The sequence below is a fragment of the Parasteatoda tepidariorum genome, chromosome 4 (genome assembly GCF_043381705.1).
Source record: "Parasteatoda tepidariorum isolate YZ-2023 chromosome 4, CAS_Ptep_4.0, whole genome shotgun sequence".
NCBI lineage: Eukaryota > Metazoa > Arthropoda > Arachnida > Araneae > Theridiidae > Parasteatoda > Parasteatoda tepidariorum.
In genome coordinates, this window is record NC_092207.1 from 6,514,188 (window position 1) to 6,528,695 (window position 14,508).

Here is a 14,508-nt window from a genome sequence, read left to right on the forward strand (position 1 = left end):
AAATTTTAGTAAATGGGGGCCCAAAAACGGCTATGCCTAGGGCCTACGAAAGGTATAATCCGGCTCTGTGCCTAGGGCCTACGAAAGGTATAATCCGGCTCTGGCCACCATGAATAACTTTGGATCTTATGATCGGATCTTTACGTTCTAGAACTCAATCTTAATGGTTTGAATGGGTGACCTCAAACATGTTAATTAACTGGTGCAGACGATATTTAAAGTTACAAAATAAAACACAAAAACGTTCTTTCTCTGAATAAACATGCCTTTTTTTCAATATATTTGGATTTCAGACCCCAAAAATATAGGAGGTAGCTGCAATCTAAGAAATACGCTCTTCATAGTTTGATCAGGAAAGTGATCCAAACTTTGGATCCAAACTTGAAAAGAGGCTCATTTTACTTCTTGCATATTTCGCCATATCTAGAGACATTTCTATCGAATTGAAAATTTTTGTACAAAATTATAAAATTTTTTTATCCAAAGAAAATTTTACGAAAAAAAAAATTTAATACTAACTCGTTTCTAACCAACAATAAGGAGAGACAAGTACTACTATCGAAAGTTTAAAAGTATTTTGGAGTAGACAGTCAAAAGAATATTTGTTAGATTTGAAAAGCTATCACGAAGTGAGGAACACAAAATAGTTATTTAAGATAAAAAGAGGGAGAGGTAGTACTTCTCCTGGAAGAGCTTTTTCCTCACCAATTGAGGAGTAAAGCCCTTGTTCTCTAACTAATACCTGGGTGAGATGGAGTCGTGAGAACTGTCCATTCAGAGTGCGGAGGTCCTCTGCAACTGGTCATTTTCTAGGAGATAGATCAGAGTGGGGAAGATATTGAGAACCATGAACCTAGTAGGTTCGCATAAACATGCACGGGCTGTTCTTTATTTAAAGGGGGGGGGGATTTTATTCTCTTCCGCCATAATTTATGTTTAATAAATACTTGTCTTGCATCCTCCATATTTCAGTCTAATAACCAATTTCAACCTTAATACACTGTAAGATCTAAATGATTGTACTTAACTTTATCTATTGAAGCTTAAAATGCAGTTAAGCCCTTTGAAGTTTTCAGAGTTGTTTGAAATGCTATCTATTTCTTTTTATGCTTCAAAATAAAATAGGATATTACAAACACAGCAGCTTTCCAAACTAATGTCTTATAATTACAATCAGAATTTATGAAAATTCATTTTCTCAGCTTTATTTATCTCTCTATTCTTTTATTCTTCTAGTTTTTTTTAATTAACTTTTTTTTTGCTCCTTAAGCCTTCTTCTCTAGGGATTTTTTAAACTTATTAGAGAAACATTTTGGAACAAACCGACTCTAAAAGTTAAAGCCATAAACTTAACAGTGCTAAACAAATGGCTTGCGAAATGCGTGTAAACTAAAATGCTAAAAAAAACAGGTTTTGCTGGTTTTTTTATAATTAATATTGTTATTTTTTCCTAAATATCAAACGTGCATATTTTTTAAATGTATTCATTTATAGATTTTTAATTTACTTTCATTATTTAATAATTTTCTTTCATTCTTTTGACTTGAATATGCTATCTAAGTTATATGTAATTACAGATATGCTAATAAAATTGGCATATACATACTTCCAATGGATCATGCAGCTATGCAGGTTAGACTTTAGAAACTACAGAACTATTACTTTTTGTGCCAAATGTAAGTTGTAACCACTAGAATTTTATTTTAATTTTATTTTTGGCTCTATATAGTACTTCAGAGAAGCCAACTTGCTCCGGACAGCAAATATGTATTTTAAAGTGGAAATTTATCAATTGAGATTTTTGGTTTAATAAATTCAATTTAGTAGATTTTTATTTACCACTATTTCTAAATAATTTGTAGGGTTATACAATTCACCACTTTATAGTACTTATGTCATGCTATACCTTTTAAAAAGCAAGAAAAAATAATCAAATATTTGCAAAATTTACTTTGCAGTTATTTACCGTTTTTTTTTAATTATTTTGGCGCATCCGGAGCAGTTGGCATCTCTGGTACTTCAAGATTCTTGAAGTTCAAAATAATTAATTGCCAAAAGAGACTTACCTTTGCAACAGCAGTTCTCACTTCAGCTGATGAAGAATCGTAGCTGAGCTCATTGGTGATAATTTTGAAATATGTTTTCAGTGTCTACGAATAAAATAGAATCAGATTTTTTTATGCAAAAAATTGTCATTCTTATTTAAATACAGTCTTTAAAAAATTACATAGAAGAAATTTAAACAATTAACTTAAAATTTGTGTAACAATTATACTTTCCTTTATTAAAAAGAGAAAAAAACAGCTAAATATTTGATTCATAAACATACAGAAAAATGTTACGCCTTAAATTTCGCTTTTTATATGATTCCATATAATTTGTGATAAGATGCAAAGCACCCAAGAACTGGTACCCACCCATACCTTAAAAATCTCTCTCCGTATGTTTAATAAAAATGTCGACTTAATGTATTTTTTGTCTTTCTTAAATTTATCATAAGGATTGCCTTACAGAATAGTTTTTAAATGATTAGAACTATCTTATATAAGTTGTAACAAATCCCACTTTTTTCTTCAGAAAACATATTACTTTAAAATTAAAGATGTAAAAAACTGACAAATTTGATTAGCTAGAGAGGAAATGGCTTTTGAATCACAGATCACAAATAAATGCTATTGCAATAAAGCTGTAATACCCTGTAATCAGGTGAACATGAAAATCGATGCTTAAATGTTAAAATTGCGTAAGTAAGAATCAATAAACGGATGAATGAAATAAACGAATTCGGGGCTGTTCCAAACATTCAAAATGGCGACAACCCGCAACCCATAAGAACCGAAAATTTCAAAATATAAATTTTAGATTTCGAATTATGAAAAAATCACATGTCTTGCTCCTATTTTTCAGACCAGGAAGACGAAATGAAAAATACGGAATTCCGGGGTACACTCGAAATACAATGACCCCTAATAACAGTACCATCTTTACGCATGAACACACCCGGGCAGTGTCCAAGAGCCCCAAGCAGGTAGCCCTTCAGAATCTTCCTTTTTATAAATTGTATTAAAAAAGCTAAGAAGAAACAAACAACATTGTCTTATATATTTTTTAAAATAAATATATTCTATTGTATAAAGTGTGCATTTTTTCTCTACAAATACTGACTGATTTAATGCAAACATCAATAATTTGAATAGTTTATCACCCAGAAAACTTACAAAGGCAAACAAAATGTAGTTTTCTGTGTTCCAATGAAACTTTTAGGTACTCGGGCATTGAAAGATGCTTTAATAACTGTTTAGTTTACCAAAATAATTCATACCTTGTGAATTTTTTAAAATTTAATTATGTTTATTTAATTTAATTATTTCAATTAACTTCCATGGTTTTGAAAATTATTTTATTATTTTATTATTTAAGGATCACAACTGGCTAGCATCTAATTTATTTATTTTTTTTAAATTATGCATAGTGAAAAAATGCTTTGAGTTTTTGGGATAGTCAAAGTGTGTTTAATTTGTTAAAATTATTGCATCATATTTTAAATATGATTTATAATATGCATGTGAAGTTTTTTTTAAGTTCGTTTTTATGCCTGGTGGCCCTACATGCCATTAAGATAGCCCTGCCTAATACAATAATAAAACAAACTGGCTACTATCACCTACATAGCAAAACAGTACATTTATCTCTCCACCAAGTTGCAGTACAAACAAATTTAACACTTATTGACTAAATTAATTTGAAAGGCAAAGTTAACAAATGAGGTCAAAGTTTTATATTCATAGTAATGGTTGGTATCTTAAAACGATTAGATTGCACTGCTGAAACATATAGACTTAAAATGGTTTGATAGGTCTAATTTATTAAATTGTAGTAAAACATACATCTTCAGGAAAGAGTTCCCAGTTCGTACTCATAGTTATGCAGAGACCTTTCACAGTAGTAATACGTACAACTGGATATTCATCTATGAGAAGATCCTGAAAAACACAAGAGAAAGTAATTCTTAGACATAATTTGTTAATTTATTGAGATAAAATATCACTTAGATTGATTTAACTAATAATTTCATATAAATCTTCATTACTAAAATAATATTCCCATATAACAGCAGGTATCATAAATTTGGAAAAGAGGATCAATATAATAGAAGATTCTAAACCACGATTCTCCACATTAACTTTACCGGCGTTAACAATAAAAATGACAGTCAGAAAATTTTCAAAACTAAGCAAGAACTATTAATTTCTTACACTATTTGTATAATTATTTACTAAGAGAATACAATTTGAATATCCAAACACGCCAAAATTGATAAATGTTTTGTAATTATTTTGAATCTATAAAAAATTAGAAAAAGAAATTTGTTTTGGGTAAAATGAATACTTAAGTTCATATTTTTGTTAAAAATTTATTATAAAGAATTTTAAGATCTATCATTTTTAATTGTTTAAACATGTTCCAGACATATGTTGAAATGTCTAGTGGGTAAGGTCAAAGATATATGAAATGATCTATACAACACAAACCTCTCTAAAAGGCAAAGTCTCACATAACAAAGTTCACGTTTGAAAGATCTTTCTTCCATCACTAAATTCAACTACACGGAGAAGATCTGCCATTATTTAAATTTAATAAGATTAAATTTAAATCTGCCATTTTGCGGCATTAAAATGGCAACTTTATCCTTAGACTTTTTTTCTCTTTTATAATTATTTACTAAATTGTTAAATACTACATAAAAACTCTTTAAATATTTCTCCCCAAAGAAATTAGTTAGCAACAGTGCAAAAAGTTAAATAATCGATAGGTAAAAATTATAGCATTTCTTTGTAATTTTAACTAAATATTTTAATACTTTTAATTGCATACATTGACTGCATACAATTTTGCATAAAATAAATTAAAATTAATATAACTTACTGAAAATTAAATGCATGTTACTTACCATTTATTGATTGTAAAACATTAATTCAATATTTATTATAAAGTGTTAAATTATTAAGTAATACCACAGAATATCTATATGATAATGAATGAGCAAAAACACTTTGCTTTAAAAACTAATTTTGAATAAGATTGTCACTTTTAATTTGAATAGCAATTAACAAAAATAGTTTAAGTGACTATTAAAATAAATAGTATGATGTTAAAATAAATTGTAAAATATTTGAAAATAACTTTTGGTAACAGAAATTCCATAACAAAAATTTTTGCTTACAAATTCCAGCACATGTTGGGAGATGCATATTTCATTCAATTACATTAAATTATGTTAATTCTGTAAATGAATTTATTCCATTTATGTAATATCATATTATTATTCCATTTATTAACAATATTCCATAAATGAATCAGAATTAAAGAAATTCCTTCATAAAATAGCCCAGTATATTGTATAATCAGTTACATATTCAGAAAAATCGAAGCAATAACTTGAAAATTTTGCTTTCCTTAGAACTTCAGAACGTGTAAGTTTCTTTCCTAAAATAAATATTGCTGAATATTCGCATTTTCTATTAATTCCTTCGAGCCGCGATGGCAGTGGTTAAGGCACAGTACGGTCATTGTGAAGAAATGGGGTTTAATTCTCAGTGGTGACTTGAAGACTAACCAGCATCAGATCGCTGTGTACCAGCTTGTCTGGGAAATAAAGACAGCCTGACCACATTGCCACAACCATGCGGTTGGTCACAAAATTGTGGAGCCTTAACCTCCATGAGCCCCCTGGTCACAGCAGGCTGTGGCAAGAATGCTTTTTATTAATTCATTCATTATAATTACAGGAGCGAGAATTCTCCTCAGATACATTGACATAGATTATCATCAATGTGCTTTTTTTTGTTACCTTTCTGTGAGTACAAAATAAGTGTAGTTTGCTCACCAGGAGTTGGCACTTGGCTACAACTCCTCTGCCGCAGAGTTAATTTCATCGAGGGAGTAAGAGGAGAAACATCTCTGAGCTTGAAATTAAGACAACCCTTAATGCACGCCAAACACAAACAGTGAATTCAGTCACTTACTTTGCTTTATCATCTGCTATTATAACTTTCGCTACTCTAGCTTATTAAATACATTTTAAATTAAAAAACTGCAGTTTTCCCGGCAAAATGACTCAAAAAGGACAAACTATTCAGTCAAAAGAGAGAAATATCATCAAATTTATGAAATATTTAATGTTAAAAAAAATGCACATATAGATTGTGAAAGAATTTTTTTTGTCATAGGATCACCAAATAGCAATCTTGTTTAAGATTGTTCACATCCTTCACCCAAAAATAGCGAAATAGTATCATCGGATACCATGATGAAGGAGGAGATAAGTGTCAACTCCTGGTGAACGAGCTATAAGTGTATTTATAAACAAAGCAGTCTTTTTTGTTATTTTGCAATAACTTTTATCATACTTGGATGTATTCCCTCAAACAACCCCAAATATATATAAGGTGAATCAACCTGGATCATCAGAAACTGCTCATTAAGTTCCTGATCAGAGGTAACTATTTTGTTCTCCGGATCTTCAAGAGGGAAAACATCAAAAAACAGTGCTGCAGCATGTGCTCTGTACAACCCATCTGGATGCTGGAAAACAATTAAGAACAAGCATTAACTTTTAGTTTGAACAAGCAAATATTAAATTTTAGTTTAAAAACTCAGACAAATCCTTACTTTTAAGTACATCCACAAAACAGGCTGAAATAAATGGTAGAGCATTTTGGACACATAAGTTTCTTTCTTGTGGGCATGAATAACAGCTAACAACTGGAGAAAAAAAAGAGATTAAGAATGAAGCAACCACAGCATAAACTCACTGAATAACAATTAAAAGAAAATTTCAGACAAAATATGGCAAAGATATGTATCCAAACCCCAGGGCAGAATCACTGTAACATTGTCACAGAATGTTACAGAGTTTCTGAAGAAAGATTTTTTATTTGAGAAAAAAAGAATTTTAGTTTTCTTCTCAGCAAATTTTTTTTCTGAAAAATTATCTTTAAAAGCTTGTCTTTTTTGCATACTGGAAGAGGAAGAAATGTTATGAGTTTTCACTTGGTTCAGTGTGAACCATAAGTTCATTCCACTAGTGAATGTAAATAACTATTGAATGTATTTATAAACAGAAACTCTGAGTGACTTAGCAATTTGAAGAAATTGGAGACAACTTTGAATTATTTAATTCTTCTGGTTAGTCCCTCCATGTGTATAAACCATTATAAAGCTAACCAATTGATCATAACAAAATAATCGCAAAATCGAAACACTTTAACACACCTCCAAATCTCAAAGACACCCAAAACTTTCTTTAAAAAATCCACATAAGGATTGTCACTAAATTAATAATAAAATCTTTTCTTGAAAAAATTGGACTGGTATAACATAAACTTAACTTTTTGTAATAATTTTCCAAAACATTATATTTGAGGGAAAATTTGCAAAAATCTGCAATAATACTGTTTATTTTTTTCTAAACTGTAATGTATTTTGCAAATATTGGTATCATTCATTACAGGTATAACAAATTTTATTCCTTACCATTTCAAATGTTTATTTTTCATAGTAATGAAATTTAATATATTTCATCGTTTACTTTAAAAGTGAAAAATAAAAATTTAAGAATATTTATTTTAAAGAATCGCTGATCCAGTAGTTATCTAATTTATTAAGGAATAGATGATCTTGTAGTTATTGATGTAGTGCCAATAATATTGAAATTATATTTGCAAGCATATGAAATATAAGTATGCAGAATTGGTTAAATACCTTTCTTAAAACAAATACTGTATGTTTTGGTTTGCTTAATATGGCCATAGTAACAAAATCTTGAATGCAGGAAATCTCAAGCTCCTAATAAAGAGAAAGTATAGTTTGATCTCATTCAAGGCATTAATAAAAAACATGTGTGTTAAAAATAAATAAATGTGTACATTACATTTGTCATTGCTTCATTATTGGTTTTAATGGAATCTACCCAAGCATCATAATATACCTTCCCATAATGCTCAGATTGTAATCTAAAACAAATATATATGAGCATAATACAAACAACATAAAGATTACTAATTTAAAAGAGAATTAGATTATAAGCAAGAATGAAGCATACTTAAGAAAATAAATAAGCTAAATAATATTTTGAAAGGAATTCTCACATTTTAAAATGAGCTGTTTAAATTTATATTACTTATATAGAAGGGAACACAGGTAATAGGATTGATAAATAATAAATTGAAATGAATACAGCAGACCCTCATTTCTTCATGCTCCCCAAGGGTGCATAACCACAAAATAACAATAATATTGCAATGAATTCATTAATAACAGGGTTGCCAAGTTATAGATAGGCCGAAAATGGCTGGTAAGTTTCGCTAAATTAAAAAAAAAACATATTTTAAAATTGTGCAAAACTGTTCAGAACAATATGTTATTAATTTTTATTTTATATCCATCGTTGAACACCCCACCCAATTTTGCGAGTTTACGACTACTAATGTTCAATTCCGTAGCCTTGTAATTTTGAACCAATCCAGAAGACAAGAAAACTTTTCGATCAGTACCCCCGGAGGTATGACTTGATATGGGAACAAGGAGGACTTTGTGACTCGACAGATTTAGCGTGCATCAGTCACCATTTCCTACAAGGGGAGTTTTCGGATGGCAGGAATCGAACCCACGAACTATTGAACATNGCTATGTTTTCAATTCAAGAGTGAGTTTTGGCTAAATTTTACTTTTTTTAAAAAATTAAATAAAAAGAAAAATTTCACCCATTCAAAGAAAATTGGGAAAAAATAGATTATTTTTTACTACTTATGCAAATGAGATTTAAAATTATTATCGCACAATTTAAAGTCACACATCGCGATTCATATTCACTTATTTTAAAATTAAACATCGTCATCTATATTCACTAGATTTTACAGCTAATTTGCGAAATTAAACCTACGAATTAATTTGGGTTTACAACTACTAATGTCCAACTCCGTAAGCCTTGTAATTTTGAACCAATCCAAAAGACAAGGAAACTCTTAGAACAGTACCTCCAGAGGTTTGATTTGTTATGGGAACATGGAGGACTTTGTGACTCGACAGATTTAGTGTGCATCAGTCACCATTTCCTACAAGGGGAGTCTTCGGATGGCAGGGATCGAACCCACGAACTTTTGAACATGGGCCTAGTGCCCTACCAACCACGCTATCCTAGCATATATGTTATTATTATTCTTTTTTAATTTTAGAATTGCTGTTGAACAGACGACCCAATTTTCGGGTTTACAACTTCTAATGTTCATCGCTCGGCATTATCATTTTGAACCCAATCCAGATGACAAGGGAACTCCTGGATTGGCAGAAATTTTGCCTAAGGGAAGGACTTTTTCATGAAACTAACCCGCATTTGCGTTACATGGAGAGGAAGATCACGAGAACCTTTCAAGATTAGCCTGACGGCAAAGGGACTCTAACCCGTGATCCATCTACCACTGAGGATATTTCACGTCAGCACTGTGGTCGGTGCAAGCTGGATGCGGATTCGTATCGACCAGCCATTGGTGGGATTCGAACCGGGTTCACCTCATCGGAAGGCGAAGGCTCTATCCCCTGAGCCATCACAGCTCATATGTTATTAACTATAGTAATCAAGTTAAATCCTTAGAACCATACTTAGATAAAATGAAAAAACTCTCCGCGAACACAAATCTTAACAAAAAGAAAACTTATGTAAAGTATTGACTCTTATAACTAGTTTTAACCCTTTTGTCTCCACCTATTTTTGGTGAAATAAGTGCTTTAATTTTTTTATAAAATCTAACACGACAAACGAAAGTACAAAAGAGAAATTTTAAGGCTGACAAACAGAGCAAACACGGAACAAACAAAAAAAACTTCAAGTTTTCCTAAATTTGATTCTTCACATATTTTATTTTGAAACATAAGAAAAAGGTACAATAGGAAGCAGGATTATTTTATTAACTTTTTACATCTTTATACATTTTAGCAAAACTTTATACATCTTTTAATTATTCTTAAGCTTAATAATGTTTTAAAATTCCCCACAGTCTAATTTTAAATAAGATTTTTTTTCTCACAGTGTAATTTAGAATAAATATTTTTAACTTATGAAAACAAATAAAGCACACAAAAAGATAAACAAAAACACTCATATAGAAATAAATTTACTTACTTAGAACATAAAGGAATTTTTTTCTTTATAGCACTGTGGATATCTGCCACATGATCTGGGTCCAGTGTAAGAATCATAGTCATAATCTTTTGGCCCTTTAATATAAAAAAATAATAAATAAGCAACTTTTTACGTAAAGATAAACAAACCCTTTCTGTGCAATCATAAAAAGTAACATTTTATCAGGGTAGACAAATATCATAATCTGTTTTTTTAATAAAGACTTAACAAATCAAGATTTTTTTTCAACATATACATTTTAAACTTTTCATAAAATATATTAATAATGATTAACAATAGAAAAATTAATGTCATTACTAAAGTACTTAATTTGCCTAACTAAAATTATTAAAATAATTTCATAACTATTACAAACTGGCTACTGAAAAAAAATAAAATCACAGTTGTTTCACAGTGCATCATAATAAAAGAACAAAACAGAAAAAAAAAGTTTTAAAAGATAAATGAAGAAGAAAAAAAGCATAAGATAGCAAAGATCAAAAGCTGGTGAGCAAAGATCAAAAGAAGAAAAGCATAAGATAAAATCTGTGCAGTAACTTACGAGTAATAAGTTTAGCAAAGATGAGCAAAATTTGGGAGCTTTATTCCCAAAAATGACTCTAGCGTTCTAACCAATAGCTAGAGGTAAGCATATGTTCAATCTAAAATTTGCCATTCAGAAATGAAATTTCTTTTTTTTAAAGGGAAAATATGGAAGGAGAAATATGAAAAAACAATTTTATCTTAAAAAATACAAAGCTATGCAAAAAATTAATGAATTAAAATTTTTTTAGTTGTAACAGATTTAATAATTAAATATTCATTTGAGACTTACAAATTCCTACAATATATCTCATTAGGTTTAGATAGATATCTTAATATATTATATTGAGCTACAACAGAATTACCTTCGGCGTAGAGCTATACAAAGTGGAAGCAGTAATTTTCTTAAGCAACTCCCAGATGTCACTTTTATTAATATTTTCCATAGTCAGGATCTTGGGTATCAAAGAGCGCAAGGCATAGATACGACTTAAATCTGCTTTCTAAAAATAAAAAAAAGGAAATAATTTTACTGGTTCCTGCCACTTACATGAAACTGCATGCATACAAATTACTGTATACATGAAATACATTAAAAACATTTACTACACAATATTTAGAATAATTTTATAGTGAATTAAGCAGAATAGAAATATTAATAAAGCAATTAGGAACATTTTAACCTTCTTTAAGGTTATTAATAACAATTGTTTATGGGAATTCACTAGTTCAATAACATTTATATAATGTTAAGAAAATAGAATTGAAAAAAAATTACACTTTGAAAATCACAATAATTTATAATTTTTTCAATTCACCTATTGTTTGATAACAAATACCTTTCTTTGTCCTATTTGGAAACACCTCATAATTCCAATAACAGTCTTCAGCTCAACATGTTCAATACATTAATCTAATGTATTCAATATGCTACAAGTTGAAAAATTCAAATAGAGGAAGCATAATTTAAATAATATACTTACACCAAAAAAAAAATAATAATAATTTAATCAGGGACAATTATTATTTTTTTACCATTCTTTCAATTTTCCAGTATCGTCTTTCAATATATGTAAATAAAATATTTTGGACGAATGTCAGTAGTGCTTCTTTACAAGAAACGAATGAAATAAAAAAAAAAATATGACCACCGAAGCCGACGTCTTCAGGGGGTACCGGCCTCGGTAGCCATTAAAAACAAAACCATTTCTATTTAAGGGAGAAGCAAATGCTTAAAATATCTCCCTCAGTACCCTGATGGTTTTGTATAGAGGTCCAGGAAAAACAAGATACATTCAAAATAATTAACAAATTAAGAAAAGAAACTCAATCAAAATCATCAGAAAAATAAAAACTCACTAAGTCACAGGTCAAGACGACTATGATGCGTGACCTGTGACTTAGTGAGTTTTTATTTTTCTGATGATTTTGATTGAGTTTCTTTTCTTAATTTGTTAATTATTTTGAATGTATCTTGTTTTTCCTGGACCTCTATACAAAACCATCGGGGTACTGAGGGAGATATTTTAAGCTTTTGCTTCTCCCTCAAATAGAAATGGTTTTGTTTTTAATGGCTACCGAGGCCGGTACCCCTTGAAGACGTCGGCTTCGGTGGTCATATTTTTATTTTTATTTCATTCGTTTCTTGTATTGATACTTTTTTCTGAAATTTCTGCTGCTTCTTAGTGCGTATTTTTCAAAGAAGTTTTATCCTTTTCGAATTTAATTATTTGTGTTTTCTTACAGTAGTGCTTCTTTAATCATTTTTGTCTTCAAAAAAATAAAAATAAATAAATAATTGTTAAGTATTGCTTTTGTCCTAAAAATAATTAAACACTTTGTTTTATAAGTGCACAACTGCTTTAGTTTGCCTTTTAACCATCTTTTTAATTTTTAAAAAATATCTTTCAAAACATGCAAGTAAAATATTTTCCTAGAATTCAATATTTGCAGTGGCCAGAGAAAAAATCAAGACAAAATTTTCCAAAAAAAATTAGAACATTTTTCAGAACAGAATATATCGATGAACTAATGACGGACAAACTTCATGCACAAAGGACCACTTGCACAGCAGGTTGACCAAAGAATTGGTTGCATGCTTATATAGACATGTGGACATTCTCATTCTTTTCCTCTAAAAAAAACTATTTAAGCTACAAGAAATTAGAAACTGAAGTGCAAGCAATGAATAGTTACAAATTCATGTATTATTCCACTTATAGAATTTTGCAACGTGGAATTTACGATGAAATCGGCACAAATCCCATTAAAAAAAGATGTGCAGGTAGAAATTGCACATCGTGGCAACATCGTAGTTTGAACACCTGGATTTAAAAAATCTCAAGAAAATTTTTTTTATTCTTATTTCATATTTCTTAAAATAAATAAATAAAAGATTAATAATAACAATTTTTTATTGTGTTCAAACACTTTCACAGAATGCACATCAACCGCTGGCGGGCCACAGATTGTTCACTCTTAACTGACATATACGATACTACTTTTAAAAAAGGCAAAATAAAAAGTTTAATTTGCTCTATTTAGTTGTAATAAAAGTATATTTTATTCCAAAAGAATAATAAAACAGAGTACTTTCAATATCAGAATTACTTTGCTATGAACAGAAAGTTTTATCAATTTCCAGTATGATTTTATCAATACCTGAGACTCCAACTATAACAAATTCTCTACAATGCCAGAAATTATCTTTCTTAGTAGTAGGTATCTATGACTAAATACAGGAACAAATAAGGTCAAGGAGACGAATGCTTAAGTTAGAATAAACTGTTTTAATAAATCCATTTTAAAAAAAGTCTGCTTTAGTTCACCACCACAAAAAAAAAAAGGTTCGCAACAGCCTCTGCAATACTGAACAACTTATAGTTAATATTAATGTTGCATTTAAAAAATAACCATAATTAATCAGCTAATATTCCCTAGTACAAATATATATCATTAAAAATTGTAATAGAGTTCAAAAATTTAAAAAAAAAATTTTTTAAAGTAGCATTCCAGTAATCTCGAAATGAAAATACATTGATCTGCTGTTTAACATTTTTCTATAAAAATAATTTTATTGACAATCCCTCAATTCACTATTTAAAAATTCTATCTTATAATTACTGTACTGTTGATTGGAATCGATGTTGTTTACAAATTTTTAACAATCCTATGAGAGACAAATCAGTAATTGTGAAACTACAAAACTCAATCTAACAAGATTTTTTACTACATTTGCTGAAAATTATAAACAATTGACCCCTGAATCCACCATCATAAAAATTTGTTAATCAAGTTTCTTCGTCATAGACTGTCAGAATTCCAAAAAAGATTGAAAAAATTAATCCTATGGATAAGACTACATGCCAGACTGAACCATATAGATATTCAGTAGAAGATACCTAAATTCGAACTATTGAATTTAGCAATTTCTATAAAAATTATTAGTTAAAACTATGAGATGTTGGATCAAATATCTTCATCTCTATTATATAAAAATCTGCATTTATAATCTCAGAAACTGGGAAGTTCAGAACGCACACAAAAATCTGGAATATCAGAATAAAAAGGTAAAAACCAGGGCAAAACTATAAACTCTGCAGAATTTTGTTATTATTTTTTAACTAATACATCTTCAGTGGATTTTATTTTTAAAAAATTTAAATAAGATTACGTTTATTTTTAGAATTCAATTTTTAGTATTAAAAAAAATATATAATTTTCTTTTTAATTTAAGATTTCTGATTGTGAGATTTCGACTCAAAGCTGACTTTCTGTTACCTCTT

At 29.3% G+C, this 14,508-nt stretch overlaps 1 protein-coding gene and 1 long non-coding RNA gene across 7 annotated transcripts in view; one reads left to right on the forward strand and one right to left on the reverse strand.

The window, feature by feature from the left end:
* LOC139425335 (uncharacterized) overlaps window positions 1-3,033 on the forward strand; it is a 5,337-nt gene extending 2,304 nt beyond the window's left edge. Inside the window, exons 2-3 of the long non-coding RNA XR_011636529.1 lie at window positions 1,578-1,676; window positions 2,908-3,033. This is a non-coding gene — a long non-coding RNA (uncharacterized lncRNA). The remainder of the gene's footprint in view (window positions 1-1,577; window positions 1,677-2,907) is intronic.
* LOC107450369 (condensin-2 complex subunit G2) overlaps window positions 1-14,508 on the reverse strand; it is a 68,635-nt gene that overhangs the window by 32,890 nt on the left and 21,237 nt on the right. For all 6 annotated transcript variants that reach the window (XM_071179383.1, XM_016066136.4, XM_016066137.4 and 3 more), the window contains 8 exons: window positions 11,089-11,226; window positions 10,181-10,275; window positions 7,934-8,015; window positions 7,765-7,848; window positions 6,673-6,765; window positions 6,460-6,585; window positions 3,888-3,983; window positions 2,067-2,150 (listed from right to left, as the gene is read on the reverse strand). In XM_071179383.1, the coding sequence (XP_071035484.1) occupies window positions 2,067-2,150; window positions 3,888-3,983; window positions 6,460-6,585; window positions 6,673-6,765; window positions 7,765-7,848; window positions 7,934-8,015; window positions 10,181-10,275; window positions 11,089-11,226 (798 nt within the window). The remainder of the gene's footprint in view (window positions 1-2,066; window positions 2,151-3,887; window positions 3,984-6,459; window positions 6,586-6,672; window positions 6,766-7,764; window positions 7,849-7,933; window positions 8,016-10,180; window positions 10,276-11,088; window positions 11,227-14,508) is intronic.